The sequence below is a fragment of the Bos indicus x Bos taurus genome, chromosome X (genome assembly GCF_003369695.1).
Source record: "Bos indicus x Bos taurus breed Angus x Brahman F1 hybrid chromosome X, Bos_hybrid_MaternalHap_v2.0, whole genome shotgun sequence".
NCBI lineage: Eukaryota > Metazoa > Chordata > Mammalia > Artiodactyla > Bovidae > Bos > Bos indicus x Bos taurus.
In genome coordinates, this window is record NC_040105.1 from 46676365 (window position 1) to 46697138 (window position 20774).

The 20774-nt window shown below is 46.1% G+C and overlaps 3 protein-coding genes across 5 annotated transcripts in view; all 3 read right to left on the reverse strand.

The window, feature by feature from the left end:
• The window catches only part of AMER1 (APC membrane recruitment protein 1), a 28980-nt gene extending 27663 nt beyond the window's left edge, over nucleotides 1–1317 (reverse strand). For 2 of the 3 annotated variants that reach the window (XR_003509575.1, XM_027533493.1), the window contains exon 1: nucleotides 1153–1317. The gene's annotated coding sequence lies outside the window, so the exon portion shown is untranslated. Of the gene's footprint in view, nucleotides 1–1001; nucleotides 1130–1152 lie in introns of those variants that run through there. The other variant, XM_027533495.1, reaches the window with a different exon arrangement.
• Nucleotides 1318–16989: 15672 nt separating this feature from the next.
• ASB12 (ankyrin repeat and SOCS box containing 12) lies at nucleotides 16990–18654 on the reverse strand. The gene is made up of 2 exons (XM_027533710.1): nucleotides 17809–18654; nucleotides 16990–17265 (listed from the first exon to the last, which is right to left on the reverse strand). Exons 1-2 carry the CDS (start codon nucleotides 18590–18592, stop codon nucleotides 17132–17134), a joined length of 918 nt encoding a protein of 305 aa, XP_027389511.1. The 5' UTR covers nucleotides 18593–18654; the 3' UTR covers nucleotides 16990–17131.
• MTMR8 (myotubularin related protein 8) overlaps nucleotides 18586–20774 on the reverse strand; it is a 317771-nt gene continuing 315582 nt past the window's right edge. The window contains exon 13 of the mRNA XM_027533709.1: nucleotides 18586–18657. Within this exon, the coding sequence (XP_027389510.1) occupies nucleotides 18633–18657 (25 nt within the window). The 3' untranslated portion in view covers nucleotides 18586–18632. The remainder of the gene's footprint in view (nucleotides 18658–20774) is intronic.

The window sequence follows — 20774 nt, forward strand, 5'->3', positions numbered from 1 at the left end:
AGCCTAGGCCAAGTCTGACGGTCACCAGTCAGAGGTGTCTGCAGCAGACAATGACAGCGGCCCAGCAGGCTGGGTATTTTCAGCAACTTTGAAGTTGGAGGATTTGGCTGCTTCTCTAGCTCTCTCACACACACCCAAACGGCTGTTTCTCTACTACAATAATTGCTTCCCCGACCTATGGCACAGAACCGCGCCCCCCCCCCCCGCCCCCCGCCACACACACATACACCACACCACATCACACCATGGTTATTGCTATTTTTAAACCAGAGGTTGGAGAGAAAAGCGCAGCCAGTACCCTCCAAGGGGACAGGAGATGAGGCAGGGCGGGGGAGGGGGTGCAGGGACAGGAGGGAGGCACGGGGGCGAGGGAGAGTTTGACAAAGCGGCCTTGCAGCTCTAACCCAAGGACTAGCTTGAGCTGCTGACCTAACCCAAGGTACTCCGAGAGATGGGTTGCCAGCCCCTCTGTCCGCGGGGGCGGGCGCCAGATGCGCCCGGAAGCCCAGGAGCAGGGGGCGCGGCTGGTTGGGGCCTCAAGGCCGAGGTTCCAAAGGGAAGTGAGCAGCCCACAGGCCAAATTGAGCTCCTCGAAGGAGGAGACAGACAAAGTAGATACCCCAACCCACGCCAATGCAAGTACCCGTCGGGCCCAGGCCAGCGCGTAGGCTTCGTCCCTAGAGAAGAGGGAAAGGCAGGAGATGCGCCGGGAAGAGGAGGGGCGGCAGCCGGGCCGCTGTGATGAGCGATACTCGTCTAACACAGCTGTTCCAGCTAATGTGCTACAACAAAGCTGTAGAGCTCCGGGCCTACAAAAGCACCGCTGGGGGTGCTGGTTGGCTTCTCCCCTCATGAGACCACAGGGCAGCACGTGCGGGTTGCCTCCCCTGCCTCCCCCGAGAGCCCCGAGGTATGGCCCAGGATAGCCCGCCGGCCTGCCTTCCTCTTTCCACCTCTAGCCGCGGTCGCTAGCGCTCAGAAGACATGGCTCTGACCCTCACCAGAAAGTCCTTAAAGCTGGTTCCAAAGGGGAGCGCAGAGCGGTCCGGACGCCGACCGGCCCAGCCCTTAGAGCTCCTTTCCAGGCGGCCAGAGTGGAGCACTGCACCGTATGGCGGGCAGGCGGAGGCTCCTGCTGCGCGCAATGCTTACCCGGCCCTGTCCGATTTCCAGCCGGGTTTTTGTCTCTTGCGCCGCACTGGCCGGAGCTGGAGCCTTGGCTGCTACGGCTGAGAGCGTCGCCACCGCCGCCCCTGCCGCCGCTGTGGCTCCAGTCACCTCCTGCACCAGGTCCCCTTCCCCAGGCTCTGGACTGCTCCCCCATACCCCTCCCCCGCCCCGGACTTCGCAGCCACAGGGTGGGGCATTGGCTTCCTGATTGGCAGGCGTGTGGTCCAATCACCACAGTGAGAAGGCGTTTCCTGACTCACCCACTGTTTTCCTTGGTGCGTTTCTCTTTAAATGCAAATAAGCGCGGGCGTGGTGTTGGCAGGGGGCGGAGAGGCTCCAGAACCCCTAGCGGGGACTCCTCAGTCCCCCACCCTCTCACGCCGGGCGGGTAGCTGCTTGGCGACGCCGTAAGCTCCAGGGGCTGGTCCCGTCAGTATGGAGCTCTCTGGAGCCCGGTTTCGCTTTTGCAGGCGCTTTTATTTCCGTGGCCGCTGTGCAATCGGGCCGCGGCGCGCTGGCCGCCACCGGTAGTTTATTCCAGAGCGAGAGGCCCTCTGGGAGAGGCGGGGTGGAGAGGTTGGGGTTCCTGGGGGACTACAGCGCACCCCCTGCACTTTGCCGGCCCCCTCCTTAGGCATAGAATCAAGGCCCCAGGCGCCTGCCCCGAAGCCGCTCAGAGGGACCCACCTGCCAGGAAAGTCAGTTGCAGCTCCAGCGTCCCAGCTTCCTCAGCCTTTTCGGCACACTGGAGCCTTAAGAGACCATAGAGTCCAGCTTCTGCCAGTTACTGAAAAGTCTGTTGCTGCCCAGAGAAGAGAGAGTGCTTCCCCAAGGTCACCTATCCTGCTAGTAACTGGGGCAGATTTGGAATTCAGGACCCGGGCTCCCAGTCCAGGGCTGCTTTCACTTTTCTTCTTTGTAAAGACCTGTTTCCGTGATTGACTCTCACCCTAATTTCCCACTTTTTATGGAACTTGAGGGGATCCCCAATGTCTCTAGTGGCCTTCTCAGCCCTTTGATGTTGAGCTAGGCTTTGTGCAGTTCCCTATCCCTGAAAAACCTGGGTATTGAGAGAAAAATCTTGTCTGGGCTCAGACTGGAGGTCAAAGTTGAAGGTGGAATGAGGAGGCCTGTAGCAGCCTTGCTGCTGATGTGTCTGGGATGTGGTAGGGGGCCAGCCTGAATTTGGGTCTCTAGCCTGAGGGCATTAAATGGCATTAGTGGCTGTCAGGGCCAGGTGAGCTGAGGCAACAAAGAATCCAGTTCTACCACTAGCTCAGGAGTATCCAGAAGGCCCAGCCCTAAAACTCTGTGAATGTCTAAAAAAGCAGGGGAGGGGGGTGAGGAGGGGCGGAAGTGGTACAGTTGAGGAGAGGGGAGGGATTAGAGAAGGATGCCTGCCATTTTTTGCATTGCAGAAGGAGTGCTGTCTGTTGCTCTATTGGGTTCTATTTGCCTTGAAAAGATCCAGCTGCTAAACTGGTAAGAGGAGGACTACTGCCCCTGCGTGTGTGGACCAAAGGAAGTTACACGGTTGCTAGGGCTGGGATCTGCTCCAGCTCTGCCTCAGACTTGCTGTATGACCTTAGCCAGTCCATTTTATCTTGTGGGCCAGACCATCACACCATCTCCACAAGGAGGGTGTAAAACTGGTCAAGCATATAGAGTCTTCCAACTCTGACAGTTCAACTCAATTTTTTTATAATATTACATGACTTTCCATGACATTCTATACTTTGTCAACAAACATCAGTATTTGAACATCATACCTCCTCTCATCATCTTAGGTCCAAATAAATGTCAGAGAGAAGGGGGCTGCGGCTGGCTCATTGTGCAACTTTGTTGGACAAGTGGCTAGCCTCAGTTTCCCCATTTAGATGGCTGGACTGTAATGTTTCCCTGGAGATGTGATTTCCTGCTCTGTAAAGCCCTGATTCTCATTTATTGGACCTGATTTGGAGGTGTCTTTTTTCCCAGTACCTCCTTCATAAACTTCTTCACTGCCCCATGCCTCTGGTTGCCTGCCACCTGTTCCCATTTCACCCAGAACCTTGATTCTCTGGAGTAGACCAAAGACTACAATTTGGAGGAGACAGTTTCTAAATCTGGAGTCCAGGGAAACACAGGGCCAGGATAGTTTCAGCTGTGGGAGCAGGAAGATGAGATGTACAGAGTAGTAAAGTGGTGGGCTTGAAATAACACTGAGGTGAGGGGCACTGATGCACTGCTCCTGTCAGAGGAGCTAGTCCTCAATATCCTCTACCCAGCTACCAACAATATTCCACAGCAGTCAGATTTGGGACTGATAAGTATTTGACATTGGGCTGGGCCCAAAAGAAATAGGGATTGCAGAAAATGAAAATAATTTTTGACATGATAAAGAGGTCCCAGATGGGTGCACTTCTTCTTGGTGCTGATATTTCTAAGTCTCAGGTGAAGATTGTATATATGCACATTAAGGTAGAAGGGAGGTTATGGGGGATGGCACAGCTCCTTGTTTGTATGGCCCACTCCTCCCCAGGAACAATTTATGGCAAGACCAAGTGTGGGCATAAACTTATACCTCAAACTGCTTTCTTGAAGAGAGTGCCCTCCAGGCCCCCATTATACATGCAGACTGACACACAATCAACTTGTTTGGTCACTACAGGGGCTGGTGGTGGAGAGCAAGAATATGTCCTTAAGTTTCTTCACCTACAAAGTGGAGATAATCTCTCTGCTGCTCAATACCTTGTTCCTGTGGTGAAAAACCCATGAGAACAGATGTGCAGGCTGTTTAGAGGCAACTCTATAAACATAGACTGATTCACATGACTACAGTGCTCATTTCTTTCTTCCCCAAATGTTCCATGGGCACCTCCTCTATGGCAGGCCTGGTGATAAGCATTGGGAGAAGTGGGTACAGTGATAACATTCTGGGAGAAGGGGGAAATTGGGGATAGAGTTCTGAGAGGAGCTGAAAGGTAGACTAGAGGTCTAGCAAAGGTGATCTGGAGCACTGCAGATGAAAAGATTCCTTCTCTCCAGGGGGAGGGGGAGGGGCATCAAAGATTCATGGAGGATGGCCTTGATGGTTATGTCAAGTTAAACAAGTTAGAAAAGTAGGTGTGGGGAAATTAGCAAGATGGTGCCAGTCAGGCTCTCTCACCCCATGCTCTCATGCCCTCTTGCCCCATGTTCTGTAAACAATGACTTTGCACGGTTATGTAATAGCTGAGATCACTTATAGCACTGCACATGTGCATTACAAGGTACTCATTTGGTTATGGCTACTTTGTGCAGTACCCCTGTATAAGCTTCACCATGAAAGCCCTAGCTACTACTTCTTTGGGGTTACACTGGAGCAACATCATGGTTATGTTATATGAGGTTATGCTATGGCTCTGTATAACAGCTACATTATGGTTATGTTGTGGATGCTGCTATGGCTGCTGCATCAGCCAAGAGAGAGACTGTGTTATGGCTGCCATGCCAGCCAGGAAAGAATAAAAGAAAGTGGATTCGCTTAGTCGTGTCCGACTCTTTGCGATCCATGGACTGTAGCCTACCAGGTTCCTCCATCCAAGGAATTTTCCAGGCAAGAATACTGGAGTGGGTTGCCATTTCTTTCTTCAGGAGATCTTCCTGACCCAGGGATTGAACCCGGGTCTCCTGCATTGGAGACAGATGCCTTACCCTCTGAGCCACCAGAGAAGTCAGGAAAGAGTAAATATGTCTGCAATTCCTAAAGTTCCTTGAGTCTCTTTCCAGCCTCTTAACCCGCGCCTTGCTTACCCTGGGTTTAGCGAACAGTGCACACAGTGTGAACAGCGAGACAATTGGCGCCATGAGTAGGATTGGCTCATGGGTGATTTCCAGGCTAATTCATGCTGATGAATATTCTTAAGTACCTCTGCCTCCAGTTTCCTTTTCCCACAGTGAGCCACAGCTTACCCCTGCCTCAGCTGGAGACTCTCCAAAACACATAGGTAAGTCTGATCCAGGCTCCTATGATGTCACTGATTTTGCCCTGGGTCCTGGTGAGCACTAGACCTTGTGTGCACTCTCCAAGAGTGGAATTTCTATTTCCTCCAGTTCTGTGGAGGTCCTGCACTCAACCTCTCCTGGTCTTCAAAGCCAGATGCTCTAGGGGCCCCTCCCCCCAATGCCAAACCCCCAGGGTGGGGAGCCTGATATGGGGCTCTGAACTCTCACTCCTCTGGGAGAACTTCTGTGATACAATTGTTATCTAGTTTATGGGTTGCCCACCTGGGGAATTAATTATATTGCAAGTGTGCCCCTCTTTCTGTCTCATTGGGTTTCTTCTTTATGTCTTTGGATGTAGAATTTCTTTTCTTGGTAGGTTCCAGTCTTTTTTATAGATGGTTGTTCAGCAGTTACTTGTGATTTGGTGTGCTCATTAGAGGGTGTGAACTTAGGGTCCTTCTCCACTATTTTATCTCTCCCACCCAGAGATTTTTTTTGATTGAGCACAGACACACCAAGTTTCCCAGAGAAGGGGGTCTCTTTCATACTTATACCCTCTGCACCCAAAAGAGAGTTTAGCACAGACTTAGTGCTAATCATGTGTTTGCTGAACATAGTCAAACAAGACACCTTTAGGTCTAATATTGAGCTTAATTGCCAACACCAACTATTGAAATGTGATGTTGTCATTCTCATCTGCACCAGATGATGTGTTTGGTGCCACATCCATGGTGATAAGCTAGACACAGTTTATGGCCTCAGGGCATCCAGTGTAGTGGAGGAGGCACACAGCCAATCTGACTAATGCCCTGCAGTATCTGACTTGGGCAAGGCACTTGATGAGGTTACCATCTACTAAACTGAAGAATATAGGAATAGGATTAGAGGATGTAATGATTCTGTTTAGGACAGTCTGAGTTTGTCTTGTTTTAAAGTTCCCCTTCTGAGAACTTTGCATGTGCTGTTCAGAGTACTCCTAATGTTTTTCCTCTGAATACTGACATAGTTTGTGCCTCATTTTCTCCAGATATCTTTCAAGTGTCACCTTATTAGTGAAACTTTCCCTGGATACTTGAAATAGAAAATAGAAAATCCCTTTTCCTACCTCCTTCATTCTCCAATCCTTTAATTGTCCTTTTATTCTTACCCACAGAATTTATCACTTCCTGGTATATTATTTTTATAGTCATTTAAAAATTATTTATTTTTAATTGGGGGATCATTACTTTACAATATTTTGTTGACTTCTGCCATATATCGACAAGAATCAACCATAGGTATATGTATGTCCCTTCCCTCTTGAATCTCCCTCCCACCTCCCACCTCATCCCACCCCTTTAAGTTATTGTCTATTTCTCATCATGCTAATGAAAGCTCCATGAGGGCTGACAGACAAGTAACAAAATACATAAGTAAAGTATATTGTATGTCAGAAGGCAATAAATGACATGAAGAAAAATAGACCAGGAAAGGGGTACAAGGAGTACCGGTGGGAGAATACTGCTTTAAATAGGGCAGTTGAGGTAGCACTTATTGAAAAGGTGAAAGTCAAGCAAAGATCCGAGGGAACTGAAGGAGCAAACTATGAGAATATGTGGAAGAAAAGCAGTACAGGCCCAAGGAACAACAACTAAAAAAGATCCTAAGGTGGGAACATGTTGGAATGTTAGAGGAACAACAAGGGAGCCAGTATAGCTACAGCAGAGTGAGTGTGGGGAAAAGTGGTAGAAGAGGGGGTCAGAGAGGACATGGGAGGTAGATGGCATATGACTTTGTACATTATTTAAAGACTAAGCTTTGCAGATTTCGAGTTGAGAAGTTGACATGGTCTTAGTAAAATGGCTAGGGAGTTGTAGCATCAAGGAAGGAAGCAGTGAGACCAAATGGAGGCCCCTACAGGGATCCAGTTGAGAGGTAATGGTGGCTCAGACCAAGGGAGAAGCAGTAGACATGCTGAGAAGTAACTGAGTTCTAGATGTATTTGGAAAATAGAACTGGCCAGACTTGATGATGAAGGGTGTGAGAGAAGAGTAAGGAATAGGAGCTTACAAACTACGAGAGGAAGGGATTGGCAAAGGGAGACCAGAACCAGGAGATCTGACTCTCCCAGAAACCATATAAAAGATGATATTCACAATGGAGTATTATTCAGCCATTAAAAAGAATACATTTGAATCAGTTCTAATGAGATGGATGAAACTGGAACCTATTATACAGAGTGAAGTAAGCCAGAAAGAAAAACACCAATACAGTATACTAACGCATATATATGGAATTTAGAAAGATGGTAACAATAACCCTGTGTACGAGACAGCAAAAGAGACACCGATGTATAGATCAGTCTTATGGACTCTGTGGGAGAGGGAAGAGGGTGGGCAGATTTGGGAGAATAGCATTGAAACATGTATAATATCATGTATGAAACGAGTCGCCAGTCCAGGTTCAATGCACGGTACTGGATGCTTGGGGCTGGTGCACTGGGACGACCCAGAGGGAGGGTAGGGGAGGGAGGAGGGAGGAGGCTTCAGGATGGGGAACGCAGGTATACATGTGGTGGATTCATTTCGATATTTGGCAAAACTAATACAATATTGTAAAGTTTAAAAATAAAATAAAATTAAAAAAAAAAAAGATGATATTCAGTTCAGTTCAGTTCAGTTCAGTCACTCAGTCATGTCCGACTCTTTGTGACCCCATGAACTCCAGCATGCCAGGCCTCCCTGTCCATCACCAACTCCCGGAGTTCACTCAAACTCACGTCCATCGAGTCAGTGATGCCATCCAACCATCTCATCCTCTGTCGTCCCCTTCTCCTCTTGCCCCCAATCCCTCCCAGCATCACAGTCTTTTCCAATGAGTCAACTCTTCACATGAGGTGGCCAAAGTACTGGAGTTTCAGCTTTAGCATCATTCCTTCCAAGCAACACCCAGGACTGATCTCCTTTAGAATGGACAAGTTGGATCTCCTTTCAGTCCAAGGGACTCTCAAGAGTCTTCTCCAACACCACAGTTCAAAAGCATCAATTTTTTGGTGCTCAGCTTTCGTCAGAGTCCAACTCTCACATCTATACATGACTACTGGAAAAACCATAGCCTTGACTAGACGGACCTTTGTTGGCAAAGTAATGTCTCTGCTTTTGAATATGCTATCTAGGTTGGTCATAACTTTCCTTCCAAGGAGTAAGCATCTTTTAATTTCATGGATGCAGTAAACACCTTCAGTGATTTTGGAGCCCCCAAAAATAAAGTCTGACACTGTTTCTACTGTTTCCCCATCTATTTCCCATGAAGTGATGGGACCAGATGCCATGATCTTCGTTTTCTGAAAGTTGAACTTTAAGCTAACTTTTCACTCTCCTCTTTCACTTTCATCAAGAGGCTTTTTAGTTCCTCTTCACTTTCTGCCATAAGGGTGGTGTCATCTGCATATCTGAGGTTATTGATATTTCTCCCGGCAACCTTGATTCCAGCTTGTGCTTCTTCCAGCCCAGCGTTTCTCATGATGTACTCTGCATAGAAGTTAAATAAGCAGGGTGACAATATACAGCCTTGATGCACTCCTTTACCTATTTGGAACCAGTCTGTTGTTCCATGTCCAGTTCTAACTGTTGCTTCCTGACCTGCATACAGATTTCTCAAGAGGCAGGTCAGGTGGTCTGGTATTCCCATCTCTTTCAGAATTTTCCACAGTTTATTGTGATCCACACAGTCAAAGGCTTTGGCATAGTCAATAAAGCAGAAATAGATGCTTTTCTGGAACTCTCTTGCTTTTTCCATGATCCAGCGGATGTGGGCAATTTGGTCTCTGGTTCCTCTGCCTTTTCTAAAACCAGCTTGAACATCAGGAAGTTCACGGTTCACATATTACTGAAGCCTGGCTTGGAGAATTTTGAGCATTACTTTACTAGTGTGTGAGATGAGTGCAATTGTGCGGTAGTTTGAGCATTCTTTGGCATTGCCTTTCTTTGAGATTGGAATGAAAACTGACCTTTTCCAATCCTGTGGCCACTGCTGAGTTTTCCAAATTTGCTGGCATATTGAGTGAAGCACTTTCACAGCATCATCTTTCAGGATTTGAAAGAGCTCAACTGGAATTCCATCACCTCCACTAGCTTTGTTCGTAGTGATGCTTTCTAAGGCCCACTTGACTTCACATTCCACGATCTCTGGCTCTAGGTGAGTGATCGCACCATCATGATTATTTTGGTCATGAAGATCTTTTTTGTTCAGTTCTTCTATGTATTCTTGCCCCTCTTCTTAATATCTTTTGTTTCTGTTAGGTCCATACCATTTCTGTCTTTTATCGAGCCCATCTTTGCATGAAATGGCAACCTTCTCCAAAGGACTTATGCCACACACTGTGCCTCCCAGGACCATTGCTGCCAGAGCCGCTGTCCCCGTGGCAGGCCACTGCTGGCCCATGCCTCCACAGGAGACTGTCAAACACTTTTCAAAGGCAGTTCTGGCTCAGTCTCTTGTGGAGGTCACTGCTTCTTTCTCTGTGTCCTGGTGTGCATGAGGTTTTGCTTGTGCCCTCCGAGCATCTCTGGTGGGTATGAGATTTGATTTTAAACATGTTATGCCCCTGCTACCAAATTGTTGGGGCTTCTCCTTTGTTCTTGGATGCGGAATATCTTTCTTTTGTGGGGTCCAACATTCTCTTGTCAATAGTTGTTCAGGAGCTAGTTGTGATTTTGGTGAACAGTATGAAAAGGTAAAAATACGTGACACTGAAAAATGAATTTTCCAGGTTGTTAGGTGACCAATATGCTACTGCGGAAGAGCAGAAAATACCTCCAGAAAGAATGAAGAAGCTGGGGCAAAGCGGAAACAACGCCCAATTGTGGATGTGTCTGGTGGTGAATGTAAATTCCAATACTGTAAGAACAATATTGCATAGGAACCTGGAATGCTAGGTTCATGAATCAAGGTAAATTGGAAGTGGCCAAACAGTAGATGGCAAGAGTGAACATCGGCATTTTAGGAATCAGTGAACTAAAATGGACTGGAATGGGTGAGTTTAATTCAGATCACCATTATATCTACTACTGTGGTCAAGAATCCCTTAGAAGAAATGGAGTAGCCTTCATAGTCAACAAAAGAATCCAAAATGCAGTACTTGAATGCAATCTCAAAATGACAAAATGATCTCGGTTTGATTCCAAGGCAAACCACTCAATATCACAGTAATCCAAATCTATGCCCCAACAACTAATGCCAAAGAAACTTAAGTTGAACAGTTCTATGAAGACCTACAATACCTTCTAGAACCAACACCAAAAAAATATGTCCTTTTCATCATAGGGGTCTGGAATACAGGAAGTGAAGAGATACCTGGAGTAACAGGCAAGTTGGCTTTGGAGTACAAAATGAAACAGGGCAAAGGCTAACAGAATTTTGCCAAGAGAACACACTGGTCATAGCAAACACCTTCTTCCAACAACACAAGAGACAACTTTACACATGGACATTATCAGATGGTCAATATCAAAATCAGATTCTATTCTTTGCAGCCAAAGATGGAGAAGCTCTATACAGTCAGCAAAAACAAGACTGGGAGCTGACTGTGGCTCAGATCATGAACTCCTTATTGCAAAATTCAGACTTAAATTGAAGAAAGTAGGGAAAACCACTAGGCCGTTCAGGTATGACCTAAATCAAATCCCTTACAATTACACAGTGGAAGTGATAAATAGATTCAAAGGATAAGATCTGATAGAGTGCCTGAAGAATTATGGATGGAGGTTTGTAACATTGTACAGGAGATGGTGATCAAAACCATCCCCAAGAAAAAGAAATGCAAAAAGGAAAAATGGTTGTCTGACAAGGCCTTACAAAGAGCTGAGAAAACAAGAGAAGCTAAAGGCAAAGGAGGAAGGGAAAGATATACCCATCTGAATGCAGAGTTCCAAAGAATAGCAAGGAGAGATAAGAAAACCTTCCTAAGTGAACAGTGCAAAGAAACAGTAGAAAGACTAGAGATCTTTTCAGGAGAACTAGATATACCAAGGAAACATTTCTTGCAAAGATGGGCACAATAAAGGAGAGAAATGGTATGGACATAACAGAAGCAGAGGATACTAAGAAGATGTGACAAGAATACACAGAAGAGCTATACAATAAAGATCTTAATGACCCAGATAACCACAATGGTGTGATCACTCACCTAGAATCAGACATGTTGGAGTGGGAAGTCAAGTGGGCCTTAAGAAGCATCACTACAAACATCTAGCAGAGGTGATGAAACTCCAGCTGAGCTACTTCAAGTCCTAAAAGATAATGCTATTAAAGTGCTGCACTCAATATGCCAGTAAACATGGAAAACTCAGCAGTGACCACAGGACTGAAAGAGGTCAGTTTTTATTCCAACCCCAAAGAAGGGAAATGTCAAAGAATGTTCAAACATCCACATCATTGCACTCATTTCAGTTTAGTTCAGTTGCTCAGTCGTGTCTGACTCTTTGCAACCCCATGAACTGCAGCATGCCAGGCCTCCCTGTCCATCACCAACTCCCAGAGTCCACCCAAACCCATGTCCATTGTGTCGGTGATGCCATTCAACCGTCTCATCCTCTGTCGTTCCCATCTCCTCCTGCCCTCAATCTTTCCCAGCATCAGGGTCTTTTCAAATGAGTCAACACTCCAGAACAGGTGGCCAATGTATTGGAGTTTCAGCTTCAACATCAGCCCTTCCAATTAATACCCAGGACTGATCTCCTTTAGGATGGACTGGTTGGACCCCCTTGCAACCAAGGGACTCTCAAGGGTCTTCTCCAATGCACAGTTCAAAAGCATCAATTCTTTGGTGCTCAGCTTTCTTTATAGTCCAACTCTCACATCCATACATGACTACTGGGAAAACCATAGCCTTGACTAAATGGACCTTTGTTGGCAAAGTAATGTCTCTGCTTTTTAATGTGCTGTCTAGGTTGGTCATAACTTTCCTTCCAAGGAGAAAGCGTCTTTTAATTTCATGGCTGCAATCACCATCTGCAGTGATTTGGGAGCCCAGAAAAATAAAGTCAGCCACTGCTTCCACTGTTTCCCCATCTATTTGCCATGAAGTGATGAGATTGGATGTCATGATCTTAGTTTTCTGAATGTTGAGCACTCATTTCACATGCTAGCAAGATAATGCTCAAAATTCTCCAAGCTAGGCTTCACAGTATGTGAATCGTGAGCTTCCAGATGTTCAAGCTGGATTTAGGAAAGGCAGAGGAACAAAAGATCAAATTGCCAACATCCGTTGGAACATAGAAAAAGCAAGGGAATTTCAGAAAACAACACCTAGTTCTGCTTCATAAACTATGCTAAAGCCTTTGAGTGTGTGGATCCCAACAAACTGTGGAAAATCTTATCTATGGGAATATGAGACCACCTTACCTGCCTCCTGCAAAACCTGTATGCAGGTTAAGAAACAACAGTTAGAACCAGACATGGAACAACAGACTGGTTCCAAATTGGGAACGGAGTAGTCAAGGCTGTATATTGTCACCCTGTTTATTTAACTTACATGCAGAGTATATCATGTGAAATGTTTGGCTGAATGAAGCACAAGCTGGAATCAAGATTGCCAGGAGAAATATCAATAACTTCAGATATGCATATGACACCACACTTGTGACAGATAGTGAAGAGGAACTAACGAGCCTCTTGATGAAAGTGAAAGAGTAAAAAGTTGGCTTAAATCTCAACATTCAAACAACTAAGATTATGGCATCCAGTCCCATCACTTCATGGCAAACAGATGGGGCAACGATGGAAACACTGACAGACTTTATTTTCTTGGGCTCTAAAAATCACTGCCGATGGTGACTGAAGCCATGAAATTAAAAGACACTTGCTCCTTGGATGAAAAGCTATGATAAACCTAGACAGAATATTAGAAAGCACAGATATTTCTTTTCTTACAATGGTCCATCTAGTCAAAGCTATGTAGCTTTTTCAATAGTCTTGTATGGATGTAAGAGTTGGTTTATAAAGAAAGCTGAGCACCAAAGAATTGATGCTTTTGAACTGTGGTGTTGGAGAAGACTCTTGAGAGTCCCTTGGAATACAGGGAAATCAAACCAGTCAATCCTATAGGAAATCAATCCTGAGTTTTCATTGGAGGAACTGATGCTGAGGCTGAAGCTCCAATACTTTGGCCACCTGATGTGAAGAGCCGACTCATTGGAAAAGACCCTGATGATGAGAAAGATTGAAGACAGGAGGAAAAGTGAATGACAGAGGACAAGATGGTTGGATGGCATCACTGATTCAATGGACATGAGTTTGAGCACACTCTCGGAGATGGTGAAAGCCAGAGAAGCCTGGCATACTATAGTCCATTGTGTCATAAAGACACAACTGAGCGACTGAACAGCAACAATGTCTTTGTTGACTGATTTTTCCCCACTAATACCTTTTTTTTTTCCACTCTCTACCAGTTACAATATTTTCTACCATTCAAGGCCAAGATCAAACACCACCTATTCCATTATCCTTTGCCTCAAATTAGTAGCTGAAGGAGAGAACTCTCTGGTTTATGCAGACAGTGGACCATTTGCAGTTTGTATCTTGTCTTTGGTAGCCACATTTCTGAATAAAGCAAAATAATTTTCCTATTGCAGGAAAGAATGCAGACTTGTTAGTGTCATGTGCAGAGCAGAGCCAGCCCTAGGCTCATGGCAACTCCAGTATAGAAGGGAGGGTATGACATAGGGAGAGAAGAAAGGAAAATAAATGTTAGAAGGAGATAGGGAGAGAGGGAGAGAAGGGTTAAAGTTTGGCTTTCTTGGAAGCTGCATTCCCACTAGTCTAGCTTATAGTCAAGATCTAACTGGGAAAACAAAGTACCTGGAAACTGGTGATTGTAATGGGGGATAGGAAGGAAGCTAGATTATCATCTAGGGGCAGTGCCAACAAGAGACTAAAGGCCAAGAGTGAGCTTTCATTCCAGGCACCTCCTTCTCATATGTCCTAGGGAAAGTTGCCTCAGAAGGTTCATCATCAGCATTTGAGATGATCCATTTTAACTCCTGGTCTCTTGTCTGGATGGGAAAGAGACCAAGGTACCAGGCTTTTAAGTTGTTTCTGTTCATAGAAGCACAGGCAAGTAGAAGAACAATAGCTCAGAGGTCTCGAGAGCTGAGCTACGAATAACATGGGCACTTAATTTTGAAAGGTTCTCAATCTGCTTATCTTGGAAATAGGGCATAGAGTTTCAGCCTTTCCTCTCTGTCTAGGATTTGATGTGCTCCTACATTCTCATCAAATGCAAGTCTTCTGGCATGCCAAGAGTATCCACACGTTTTCAAAGGTCAACCAGAAAATCTGTATTCTAGGTTGCACAGGAGAGGCTACTCTGGGCAGGCCCCATTTGAAGGGTGTATTTTCCCAGGGTCCTAAAGTATTGGGCTGGCCAAAAAATTCATTCAGGTTTTTCCATAATATCTTACAGAAAAACCCAAATGAATTTTGTGGCCAACCCAATAGATGGGGCTGCTGAACTTGACTCCAAATCTCCTAAACCTTGACTAAGGGGATGGGGAACAGAGCAAGGAGTGGGGTCCCAGATAACTCACCCATCAGGAACCCAGATTGAAGGAAAGGTAAAAGATACCTGTGGCTCTCTGCCCTGAAATCTGTGTTTATAGTATATTCCAGTCCTTTACTTCTCTTGTTTCTTGGACATAAACAGTTGCACTGCCATCCAAAATGCCTTATGCATTTGAAAGTCTGGAGTCTGTGTGGGGCAGGGCCATGGGGATAGATGGCCAGTTTTCTTGCCTTCCTTTCTAATGGCTCTCAAGCCCTAGGAGCTAGGGAGTGTGCGGGTGGTAAGAAGGAGAGGCAAGTAATTTTCGAGCCCATTCCCTGCCTCCCATCTTGCACGATAGGAGATAATTATGGGGTGTTGGGGGTGGGTCTGTCAAGGCAGCTCTCAGGAAAAGCTCTAAACATCAAAAGTACTTCCCACATAGCTATTATCTGGGCTTGCATCCTCTATGCCTTCACCTTGTATCTCTTTAACTGCTCATCCATATCCTCACCCACAGTTGTCCAGGAGATATAAAAGAAGGTACTGTGAAAGGATGAAGATTTAGCAAAATTGAAGGTGTCTAGATCTGGATTTGGGTGGCTATCTGTGCTGGTTCAGGCCCCTTTTGCCTCCTTCCCCTGTTCTTCTCCACACCATAGGCTGACTGACCACTGCAGGCTGTATTTCCCAGGCTTCCTCGTCAACCACCTTCTGGTTGGGTTCAACCAATGGAAGGCACTGATGGGAGGGTAAGAAATGTGGGGAAGCCAGGGTACTTAAGCTATACCTTTTGTGCCTTTGGTGGCATCTCTGCGGTGTCTCTTCTATGGCTTCTGCTGTCAGTATACTTCCAGTTCTGCTGTGTGATCCAATTCCTGGCTCAGGTCATACCACCTCCTTCCACTGTCCACTTTTCACCTTATCCTGCTCTGCCAGATGTTGCAAGAGGGGCTGACCCCTCTATATTGTGTTTCCCAAGCTCTCATATTATTTGACCTCTAGTTTTCTCCAGTGAGACACTGGAAGCAGACTGATGGGCAAGAATGATGTAAAGGAGAGGGTGTTTCTTCCTTTCTTCTTGTTTGGATAATCCATGATAGACCTGTGATTTCACTTTTCATCAGATGACCCAAGTCCCTAGACTCTGGACATACTTCTTCCCTTACCCCTTCAGCCTAAGGATGGTGTTAGACTCCTGCTATGACTAATCTATAACTTCCTGTCCTTAGATCCTCTGCCTATCACCTATGTAACCATTTTCCATGTTAAATCTGTTGTCATAAATATTTGGTAATTTGTGTTCCTAGCTAGATCTTGACTATAAAATAGACTAGCAATAATGCAGCCTATGATTCAAGGTGAGTGAATGGGAGACTCCTTGGTCATTTGACTCAAATAAAGTGTTTGGCAACTGTAGGAGACAGGAAGAATAAAAGAAAAGCAGGCCCTGGCAAGGCTGCAAAAGAAATGTATAATTATTGATAAACTGGATGCTATAAGGCATGAGACTCTTGGAACAAGTCCAGAGGGAACAGTTCATAATCTTGAAAACAAGATATGATCCTGGGATCAGAAAACCAACCCCAGACTGTTTCTCAACTGGCGTCTCAGAGTCACATGTTTTATGTATCTGGTGGAAAATCTATAGATAAGAATATTAGTCTTAGTTACTGATTTGTTATTGATAACTGTTTCTTAATTACTCAATGGTTAATGATCATTTTGTTCTTTGGCCCTGAAGGCCACATATATTATAATTTAACTCCCTGCATATTATTTCATTCACAGCTGAAAGTATAATAAAGCTGGCTTAGATTCAGTTTCGGCACCTTCACCTTGGAGTGGTGTTGGTCCCCTGATCCTCACTTTTCTCTGAATTCTTGTGCCTTGTTTCTCATTCTCTTGCCATATCGTACTTTCGGAAACCCTGCTTGTCAAGCTGGTCTTGACAGGCAACAGCCCCTGAAAAGGTGGCTTTCATTCACCACAACCTGGTGTCAATAGATTGGTTGTGGACCCAAGTTTGGTTCAGTAACAATAGCAGCCAGAGAGTCAATGGAGACACAGGGCTGAACAAGATGATGCTACCCTTATACTTACCTGCTTTCTTCAGGACGTTGCTCCTAGGACATTACGGTGCCAGTTGTTTCAAGGATCTTGGTGGGAAGGTATAGGCTACTGGGTTAGTCTTATCTTTCAGTAGTCAGGCTCCTATGCCTGTTGAACCCCAGATCACTATAATTCTTTCCCATGACCAACCAGACACCTTCCCCCAGTGAACTCTGTGCCCCCTCCAACCTAACACACACCAGACACAACAGCCCCCAGGATTTATTCTCTGAGGATTTTATTGTGGAGGATAATACAGGAGAGCAGCTTTGGGTGAGTGTGTAGAGCTGTAGTTCTCTCCAGCTACCTGGGTCCCCAGGTGATTTCTTGGAGGCATTGTAGGTTTCTGGGCAGGCTGCAAGATTACAGTTGGTGTTTGAGGTAGCTAATCAACATGGGGGGAATATCCAGCTGGTCGATGGCCTGTGGCTGGCTGGTGTGGCACAAGGATCTGCGGATAACTAAACGAGCCTGTGATAGTAGTGACCGTGGAGTGGCTACAGTAAGGAAAAACAGGTTTTGAGAAGCAATTCTCAGTGTAGTTCTCCCACTCAAGCCTACATCCACCCTGCCCTGGCTACTGCAGCCCTAACTGATCTTTCCCTTCTAAGAAATGTCCCGCTCCCTGCCCTAAAATGCATGGTACCAATGGGGACACACTGAAGCCTAGAGAGAGCATGTTCAAGGCCACAAAACTGTCATTGGCAGAGCCAGAACCACAAATTGGGATTGTGCAAACCTTACCTCATCTTAGTGACTGCTAAGTCACTTCAGTTGTGTCCGACTCTGTGTGACCCCATAGACGACAGCCCACCAGGCTCCTCCATCCATAGGATTCTCCAGGCAAGAGTACTAGAGTGGGGTGCCACTGCCTTTCTCTAAAAAGGAATCTGTAACCTCTTTTCTACTGGGGCCCCAAGAAAGGGAAGACAATGGTGCTTTCTCCAATTCACCCCAGAAATATTAACTTTGGGGGTGACTTGTGTCCCTGGGACATCCAAGCCAGGAGACCTATTAGAGCTGGTCTGCTTGACACTCACCTCGGGCCTGTACCAACAATGCAGTGCCTTTATCATATTGTGAGTTCAGGTCCAGGCAGAGAGATGGAAGGTAGATGTTAGCACCAAAATCAATTAACAGCTGGATGTACTCTGGCTCACAATTATGGTGGAGGCAGATTTCGAGGAGGGTGCGGGGCCGTGAGACTCGAGCCAGTAGGCGCTGGTCAGTACAGTTGTAGTCAGGGTCTGCCCCATGGAGCAAAAGCAGGCGGAAACAATCAAGGTGACCATAGACTGCAGCCAAATAGAGGGGGCCAGAACATGAAGTTATGTTCGATGCCCAGACTGGTAGTTTCGCCTTGACATTGACCTCTGCACCATGACCCAGGAGCTCCTGCAGGATGGTAACAGCACCATCACGGGCAGCTGTGAGCACAGGAGAGCAGTTGTTGTAGATGCTACCACCAGGACAGGCACCAGCTTCCAAAAGCACACGCACGCAGTCCAGATGGCCATGACTGACAGCGGTAAAAAGTGGTGTCTGTGCCTTGACGTCTAAGCTGTCAACATCAGCACCATGTGCCAGGAGGACCTGCAGGCAGCTAAGGTGGCCATAAGCAGCAGCCAAGCGCAAGGGTGTCCCAGGGACACCCCAGCCACTCCTACTGTTGATAAATCTTTTGTAACGCTCCTGGCACAAAAGCTGGTCCAAAGTATAGGAATCATTGTTGTACACTGCTTGATTGAGAGCTTGTTTCTCTCCTGTGTTGGTGTCCTCCTCATCATCAGGCTGCAGGAGGGAGAAAATCTTGGTGATGTCCATGAGGTTTTCACCTTGGCTGATTGGAGCAGAACTATTCTCATTATGAGCAGGAGGATATGCCAGATCTGTGGGTGATAAAAACAGAAGACTGAGGGCTGCCATCAAAAGCCTGGATGCTTGCTCCCTTATCCTTCACTATCAGACTCCTCACTCATTGGCACCCTGCTTCTAACTCCTACTCCATCTTATTTCAGACCCTACAGATGGCTGCCAAAATAGATCAGGTCATTTCACAGCCTGGTACCTTTGCATATGTTGTTCTGCCTACCCTTCAAACTCCTAGTTCTGGGAAGCCTTCCCTAATCTCTGCCCATTCTCAGGGTTTCTAAAGGATTACAACTAGGCTTTAGCCATGAACTTTCACATCTTATTTCCACTTATCTGTGCTTCATCAGTGTGTAAACTCCAAGGTGAGGACTCCTGTATCCATCTTATTATTCCTCCACTCCAAGCATAGCCTACATCATGGCTAGGGAGTTGGTAGATGCATCTTAGTTCAGAATGTGTGGGCTAATGAGGGGGTTCTAGTCTGGCAGTTGCTAGGCCAACAGAATGGTGCTTTGTGGTGTCAAGCAGTCATCCCTGAGCATTCTGACATCAGTCTTATGGGGGCAGGCCCTCAACTCTACCTCTCAGCCTTTTAGATGAGATTCAACAACTTCATGGGCTTCCCTAGTGGCTCAGATGGTAAAGATCTGCCTGCAGTGCAGGAGACCTGGGTTTGATCCCTGGGTCGGGAGATCCCCTGGAAAAGGAAACGACAACCCACTCCAGTACTATTGCCTGGAGAATTCCATGGACAGAGGAACCTGGCAGGCTACAATCCATGGGATCACAAAGAGTCAGACACAACTATGTGACTAACTTTCACTTTTACTTTTCAACCTCTTTATAGCCCCTCATATGTGATGTCCACTCAGACTCAGGTCCCATGCTTCAGGCAACAGAGTTGCTCAGGAAATGGATGCTGAATGGCATTCAATGATTAAATAAAGAAATGACATTATAAGAAATATACTTCAAGTAAAACAAACTTAAAGAGATAGTAAGAAATAGTTGAGGTTTCCAGGGCAAGTCCTCCTCTCTGTTGACAACTAGATTTTCCACCAGGACCACTTCAATCCAGGAGTCCCTTTGATTGCCAGCAACTCTTTGGAAACTATGGCTTCTCCATCTCTCTGCTGTTGTTGTTCAGTTACTAAGTCATGTCCAACTTTTTGTAACCCCATAGACTATAGCATGCCAGGTTTCCCTGTCTTTCACTATCTCCCAAGGTTTGCTCAAACTCATGTCCATTGAGTTGGTGATGCCACCCAACCATCTTATCCTCTGTTGTCCCTTTCTCCTCCTGCCTTCAATCTTTCCCATCTCTCTGAGTCAAGCATTTTCCCATCCTCTCTGCTCTACCCAGCCTGGAGCCTTGCCTCAACCCTCAACTCTTGTCTCTTCATTACCCCCAGGCTCTACAAAATCACTCATCGCCCAGTGACTGACTCAACCTAATGCTTTGACCTTTCTTGTCCTGTTTGTAATGCTCCAAAGTCAAAGTCACCCATCTCAGTTTGTAATGTCATCAGGATAAGCTGGTAGGTTTTTCAGAAGTCGAGTTTTCATCCTATCCCATACCCTGCAGCCCTGGGCTCAAGGCCACACACCTCCTTTTATTCACCGTTGACCTCAACCCCTCTTTGTTAGCCTGGGACCTCAAATATACACTTCATAGAATAAATTGTGAGGTGAGTGGATGGGTCTCCCTAAACTTTAGCTCCCCCTATAAGTCAGCATCAACTCCATATATTTATTATTTATCCATTTTTTTGGTACAGTTACAACAAGAGGATTTGAGAAATCAGGCAGATCTAAGTTTGCAACTCAGCATCCCTATTTTCTATCTGAGTAACCTTTGGGCAAGTCTCTTCCCTTCTTTGCGATTCAGTTTCCTCATTTATAAGACAGAAATAATTGTCCCTTAATGGAACTGTTAAGAGAAAGAGTGTGTGTGTGCATGTATGCTTAGTCATTCAGTCATGTCTGATTCTTTGTGACCCCATGGACTGTAGCCCACTAGGCTTTTCTGTCCACAGGATTCTCCAGGCAAGAATACTGGCATGGGTAGCCATTTCCTTCTCCAGGAGATCTTCCTGACTCAGGGATCAAATCCAAGTCTCCTGCATTGCAGGCG